General features: G+C 30.1%; 2 protein-coding genes across 2 annotated transcripts in view; one reads left to right on the top strand and one right to left on the bottom strand.

Moving 5' to 3' along the window:
• LOC108571101 (protein decapentaplegic-like) overlaps positions 1-825 on the bottom strand; it is a 6,253-nt gene extending 5,428 nt beyond the window's left edge. The window contains exon 1 of the mRNA XM_017933076.1: positions 486-825. The gene's annotated coding sequence lies outside the window, so the exon portion shown is untranslated. The remainder of the gene's footprint in view (positions 1-485) is intronic.
• Positions 826-4,722: 3,897 nt separating this feature from the next.
• Positions 4,723-6,917, top strand: LOC108571097 (serine/threonine-protein phosphatase 4 catalytic subunit). The gene is made up of 6 exons (XM_017933071.1): positions 4,723-4,746; positions 5,411-5,581; positions 5,657-5,809; positions 5,993-6,244; positions 6,363-6,601; positions 6,752-6,917. Exons 2-6 carry the CDS (start codon positions 5,432-5,434, stop codon positions 6,879-6,881), a joined length of 924 nt encoding a protein of 307 aa, XP_017788560.1. The 5' UTR covers positions 4,723-4,746; positions 5,411-5,431; the 3' UTR covers positions 6,882-6,917.
• The last annotated feature ends 298 nt before the right edge of the window (positions 6,918-7,215 follow it).

Here is a 7,215-nt window from a genome sequence, read left to right as displayed (position 1 = left end):
AATAACTGTAATAAATATAATAGAAAATATAATTTCAAATCATTTCATTTATTTTATAGCTTTAAATAGTGAAATGAGATATTGTTTTATTCCAAAATAATAATTTTGATTATTACTGAAAGTAACGTCATTTAAATGATATATTCTACAATGTTTATATTATTTGTGGCATTGATGTATTTATAAAGATATTAACTAATTTTTATTTGCTTAAATTATTTCCCTTACATTGCTGACTGAAAAATAGTAGCAAGTGCTAGTGGTGATATCCTGTTTAACTCAAATATCGTACAGTTGCATCTAAGGAATGCGACACGGGTAGAGTAAGGATACAAGGTGTTGAGTATACATAAATAGCACGTCATCGTCTAAAATAATCGGGCCAGCAATAATCAAGCAAACATACTCTATCGAGCCAATGAAAATCATGAATTTTCCCGTCCTGGAAAACCTATCAAAGTTTAATTTAATAGAATTACACTCACCTGAGCTAATCGTAAGTCCGTCGTTTAAGGAGCCACATTTCATTGAGTCCATGTAACCTCACTCCGAAACTATTGTCTCAAAACCTCGCCCCCGGGAGTCTTTAGTATCGATACATCGATGTTGGAACTCTGTTGCGCTGTCTGATATTTTCGCACTTGTGCACCCACCAAAGAGAAAGAGGAACTGAGACAAACTGACAATAGACAGAGAAAAATATGCAAAAAATTTCTTTAAAACTTTCTAAACAATTTGCAAACAAACACAAGTATAATAATTAGTTTTTTGAGCACTACGATTTCTTGTGCGAATACAGAACGATTGAGACGACAAACATTGATGTTAAACTCAGCTCGATAGACGGAAATCTTCGAGATGTCGAGAGGAAGAGTAGAACTGTAGAATATTGGGCGGTGGGGGAACAAATAGAGCGAGAGATTCGTAAAAAGATACTATTCTCAATGGTAGGAAGCACAAGTTTAGCGCCACGTGTGATTAGTTAGTAAACTAAAACTTAAGTATCACATACAATTACATTTTGAATATTTATATTATATTATAATAATGAGTTTTCTTCAAATATCTATTTCTTCTTTTACTGCACTACAGTCTTTGTAGGACCCTGACCTCAAGTATATATTAAATATATGGCTAAGTCTGGGGTAAATAACCACACTTTTTTGCAAGTACGTTCTTTATTATCTGGAGGCGCTTTTCTCACTGCTAGTCGGCAGCACGTCCGTCGCTCACCTCGAGAATGTTCTCATACGCCCTCTACCAGAAGTCCCTACAACTAGTGCCTTAACCTAAATTGCACATATCTTGACATACATACATACTCAAATAACACACTTATTGAATACAACTTATTGCATAAACTATACTTATAATCTAAATCGAACTTTCGGTACTTTAGTTTTCCTTTGACTTCCTATTATTATATTTCTATCCCTTGCTGCTGTGATGAAAGTTGGCTTGAGATGGCCAATATTAATATTTACCTCCTTGTCAAATACTCTTAGTGTATAATACTTTAGATGCTTTTTTAATACTTCAAAGGCACCATTATATACATATTTTCCTTTGGTCCAGCAATGAAAAATTCTCCCAGCAAATGAAGATCTTCACCATGTACTAATTGAGCTGGTGATACTTCTGTCTTCTTTAACAGCAGCATAGATGCCCAACAGCACTGTAGGAAGGGTATCTGTGCATCTTCCTGTCACATGATAACATGGAACACCTGCAGTTGTCTATGTAGCCTTTCTATCAATCTATTTGCTGCTGGATGGTATGTGGGTATTGTACTATGATTTGTGAACTCCAAACTGTACAATCCAGTTTTCAAAGAATACCCTCACAACTGTTGTAATTGCTTTACTAACTAATAGTGGATTTTGGAAACTGTTCTATTGTCTGTATTTTACCAGGTAATGGTCTAATTTCACCTTTTGTGACTATATGACCCAGAAATTGGATTTCTTGTTTTGCAAATATACATTTTTCCAGATTAATTAACAACCCAAAGTCCTGCAATATGCTGAAGAATTGGTGAAGGTGTATCTCTTATTCTTCACTATTTTCTGATGGTTCCAAAATATCATTTATATAAACAAAACAGAAGTCCAACCCTTGTGTAACCTTATCCATAAACCTTTAGAAGGTTTGAGCTATGCTTCTCAATTTCAAAAACATGAATATAAACTCGTAAAGACTACATAGAATTATAAATGCAATCTTGCCTGTCTTCTTCAGGTACCAGTATTTGGTTATATGCTCTTACTAAGTCTATATATGAAAATACAGTGTTCCCCCCAGATCAATCTAATGTCTTTTGCCTTGACAGTCATAGATTGTCAATAGGGTTTGTGTATGCATTGGCAAACAATTATGCTATATTGTACACATAAATACTGTAAGAACTGTATCTGCTGTTAAACTCAGCAGGTGACTTGACTCTAAATGCATAGTTAGTCGACCTAACAATAGGACAATTTTTATAAATAATTTGTCATTCTCACGCTACAAAAAGCACACCCAGAACACAGGAACACCAACCAGAAGACACTTCAACCACCTCCTACACACCGAAAATCCAAGTGAAAGACACACAATGTTTATAAAACAGCTTTTCCACACTAATCGGAGTTATATATACACATTCGCCGAGTGCACACTTAATACATCTAAATTGAATACTTTGTTAAATAATTATAAGTAAAAATATACATTCTTGTTGACCATGATGTATTACAAAATATAGTCCACTAAACATTAGCAAATTTGAAAGGCTTCACTCGGTTCATCCTAAGTTCTAAATTCGCGTCATCCACGATACAGTATATCCTCTGAATCATCCAATTTAAACTCAAAGTTTTGGTTGAATTAATTTTTCGATTCTTGCTCTAAGAGATAATAATTCCCTTCTGGATCACGTCAGGGTTACCAATAAACATGGCTAAATCTGAGGTTAATAACTACAGTTTTCTGCAATTACGTTCTTCACTATCTAAACGCGTTTTTTTTTACTACTGGTCGGCAGCGAGTCCAACACTCACCTCGAGATATGACAACGACCAGAATAGAACAATATAAAACCAAAGATCCCTAAGTCAGTTAGTTCACGAAAACAGAGTATAAACTGGTAGCCCTTAAGTAACTATAAGACCTAGATCCTAAATATAGTACATCACTCTAGCTTTTACATAGTTTAAGGACAATAATTTCTAAAAGAGCGAAAAATCGACGTCGTCTTCTTCTCTTACAAAAGATGAAAAAGAGGGACACAGCCATGAAAGAGGAAACGAGTAAAAGAAAAAGTATCAGAGTATAAACAAAATGACAAAGAAACAAATGAGGGAAAAGAAACTAGGAAAAGAATATTAAAGAAGACAGAAGACTATCTGTATGAATACAAAATTGCAAATAAAAAATACATGATTGTTCTATCATTAAAAAAAATATAATAGGTAAAACAAAAAAAGCTAACCTAATTAAACTATATAGAATAAATATAGGTGTTAAGAATTTGACTTTATTTTAAATAATATGATTCATTCCAAGCTGTGCAGTTATAAATTTCTGTGAAATATTTTTCATTATATATTTTTTTTAATGATCTAATTTACTAATTTTTATTTTAAAAAGCACCATTATTGTGATGTGTTAAATTATTTATAATTATAGCAATAAGTTACTAGACCATTGTAACATATATTAACTTCATTAAAATTTAAGAACAAAAAAGTCATCAATTTTGAAATAATTGTTAGAAAAGTAAATAATAATTAGAAAAGAAAAATAATTGTTATAATTTCAAGGTGTAGTTAATTTAGTAAATTTAAAGAAACAAACCTTGAAAAATATATCTGTGCATTGCAACGTCTCCCGATCATTTCTACGGTGACATATGTATGTACTTTGAGTGGTTAAGGCCGTAGCCACCAGATATTTCACACTAAGATGTGATTTTCATAAATGTCGTCACAGTCCTAGGAATATATATCCTATTTTGAACATGTTATCAGCTCGAGGCGTCTAGAGCAGGATTCGTCTGCGTCAACCCTACAGATGAGTATAATAGATGAACCCAAAATGAAACGCTTCCATTTTTCTTCCAACCTTCGAGCAGTATCTGAACTTACGAGCTGGTAGGCCGGAGATGGAACAAAATACCAATGTGCACGCCTCTGTAGGAGAATCCCTTGATATTTCATCGAGAAAGACCTAGGTCATAACATTATTAATTGTTGTATATAAATTATCGTTTTTAATATAGTTATATTTAGAAACATAAATTCAAAAATATTCACACCTTTTTGCACTTCGAAGTAAAGGAATTTTCATGTATTATTTTGTACTTTGAAAGATATGGGGAAGTTTTAACTCAAATATGTTTCAAGATATTTTACGTTACTAGATATAAGCTAAAGGTGAATTCTCAACTCAATCTATTTGACTAAATAAACTGTATCACTACAGAATAAAATCTAGAATAGAAACAACCAATTTGTTCAAATTTCTTTTCTCAGTGTATTTTAATCTATGCCAACCGAATGGAATTTTTATTCTCGGCTTCCCCGATTCTAATGTCAGTTATATCGTAATGTTCAATATTTATTGAAATGAATTTTTTGATTGTTTATAATCAGACGCTAATGTTTTAATATATACGAAATAACTGCGAATTTTAGTTGCGCGTATATTGTTTAAATGCGTTTTATTTATTGAGCGAAACAATCCTCGCTTTTTTTACACTATCAGGTACGTTTATCTTTTCTCGTGTACACATTATTTATTTCTGTTATATGTTTGCATACCGTATTGTCTTATTAACTTATCATGTATTATATTGAGATAAGAAAAATTATTTCTATACAAGGTTTTAATTGATTGAGATATATTTCTTTCAAGGAACGTTACTTTTTGAAAATTCGTGTTTATAAAGATATAAATGTTAAACAAATTAAAAAATTTAAAATATCAATAATTAAGATCTTAAATATCTTTTAATGCAAATCTTTGTAAAATGGGAATTACATGCATTATCTCTTTGAACAATTTTTATATACTATATTTAATCTGTGTTTCTCATAATTTGCTTTGATTTTTTATATTTTAACTGTTAAAGAATTTGTTAATAGATAATGATTATGCTTTTATGGATTACATACTATTAGTTTCTTGATTAGATTTTTCTTTGGATGATGCAATAAAAAATTTTCATGCTAATCTGTTAATATTACAAATGTAAAATTATAAGTGATGTATTATTTGTTATTTAAGTTCTTAGTTTGTCACACATTTATCTTTATCTTAAGTTTCTGTTTTTGTTTAACATTTATATGTAATTTATATTAGGAGTTATAAATTACTTAAATGTTTACCAAATTTAATTATTATTATTATTATTATATATAATTTTCAGCAAAGGTTATCATTTTCTAAAATGGCTGATTCCAGTGATTTGGATCGGCAAATAGAACAACTAAAAAAATGTGAAATTATCAAAGAAGCTGAAGTTAAAGCTCTTTGTGCAAAAGCACGTGAAATTCTAATTGAAGAAAGTAATGTACAAAGAGTTGATTCCCCAGTTACTGTATGTTTTTCTGAAAAAGAAAATAGAAAAGAATTATCATAATTATAATTTATAAAAGGTGTAATTTATTTTCAGGTATGTGGAGATATTCATGGGCAATTTTATGACTTGAAAGAATTATTTAAAGTTGGAGGAGATGTTCCAGAGACAAATTACCTGTTCATGGGAGATTTTGTTGACAGAGGGTTTTATAGTGTTGAAACATTCCTTCTTCTTTTGGCATTAAAAGTAATTATACATGTTTTATAATAATGTAATACATTAAAGATTAACAAATATACAAAGAGAATGATACAATTTTTTATATAGTTATACATTTTTTAAATTGTATATAAGAAAGAAGTATAATTATAAAACAAATCATTGCACTTATAATTGTAGCTACATGCATGAATATAATTATAATTACAGGTTCGTTATCCAGATAGGATTACATTAATAAGAGGAAACCACGAGTCTCGACAAATTACACAAGTTTATGGTTTCTATGATGAATGCTTACGCAAATATGGAAGTATTACAGTTTGGCGATATTGTACTGAAATATTTGATTATTTATCTCTCTCTGCAATAATTGATGGAAAAATATTTTGTGTTCATGGTGGATTATCTCCAAGTATTCAAACACTTGATCAAATAAGAACTATAGATAGAAAACAAGAAGTAAGTAAACATTATATTTAAGTTTTATTAAAAGAACTGCATCATCTGTTGAATAAATCTGTTGAATAATATGAAATACCACTTAAAACAATACTTATTAGTAACAACTTTGTTATAGGTACCACATGATGGTCCAATGTGTGATTTACTTTGGTCAGATCCTGAAGATACTCAAGGTTGGGGAGTTTCACCCCGTGGAGCAGGTTACCTCTTTGGAAGTGATGTTGTAGCACAGTTTAATTCTGCAAATGATATTGATATGATATGTAGAGCACATCAATTAGTTATGGAAGGATATAAATGGCATTTTAACGAGACTGTTTTGACTGTTTGGTCGGCACCTAATTATTGCTACAGGTACTTGCATTGTTACAAATATTATGTAAATTGTATATATAAAAGTATACAAATGTTATGTAAATTGTAAATGCATATTTTTCTAATTCACATTTATATTAACTAGTTTTGTTATACATTAATGTTTTTAACAAAGTACTATTTTAATAGATGTGGAAATGTTGCTGCAATATTAGAGTTAAATGAGCTTCTCCAACGAGATTTTACAATATTTGAAGCGGCACCACAAGAAAGTCGAGGAATACCCAGTAAAAAGCCTCAGGCTGATTACTTTTTATAAAAAAAGAATTAAAAAATTTAATTAAAAATGACTGTATAAACCAAAATATCTCCAAATGTTTTTTAAAAGGAAAAAATCATTTTAAACGATTATATGATATGTATTTACACAGATGTAAGCATGTCACATAAAGAAAAAAGGTGTTCGATCGTGAGAATATTATAGACAGAGGACAAAGTTGATCAATTTGTAATTGAATATTATCAACAGACTGCTAACGGTATTGAAAATACCACTTTGATATAATAAATACTATGAATACATAAATTTTCCAATATTATATTTTTCTTAGTAACAAAATTGATTTATATTTTATTTTTTAATACATACTAAA

Source organism: Habropoda laboriosa, unplaced genomic scaffold (genome assembly GCF_001263275.1).
Source record: "Habropoda laboriosa isolate 0110345459 unplaced genomic scaffold, ASM126327v1 scaffold106, whole genome shotgun sequence".
Taxonomy (NCBI): domain Eukaryota; kingdom Metazoa; phylum Arthropoda; class Insecta; order Hymenoptera; family Apidae; genus Habropoda; species Habropoda laboriosa.
Note: the sequence above shows the minus strand (reverse complement) of the source record. Positions and strands in the feature narration are given on the sequence as shown.

Coding starts and splice junctions, on each gene's coding strand:
- LOC108571097 (XM_017933071.1), top strand. CDS start 5,432: ATGGCTGATTCCAGTGATTTGGATCGGCAAATAGAACAACTAAAAAAA. Junction 5,582..5,656: donor GAGTTGATTCCCCAGTTACT/GTATGTTTTTCT, acceptor ATTTATTTTCAG/GTATGTGGAGATATTCATGG. Junction 6,602..6,751: donor GCACCTAATTATTGCTACAG/GTACTTGCATTG, acceptor CTATTTTAATAG/ATGTGGAAATGTTGCTGCAA.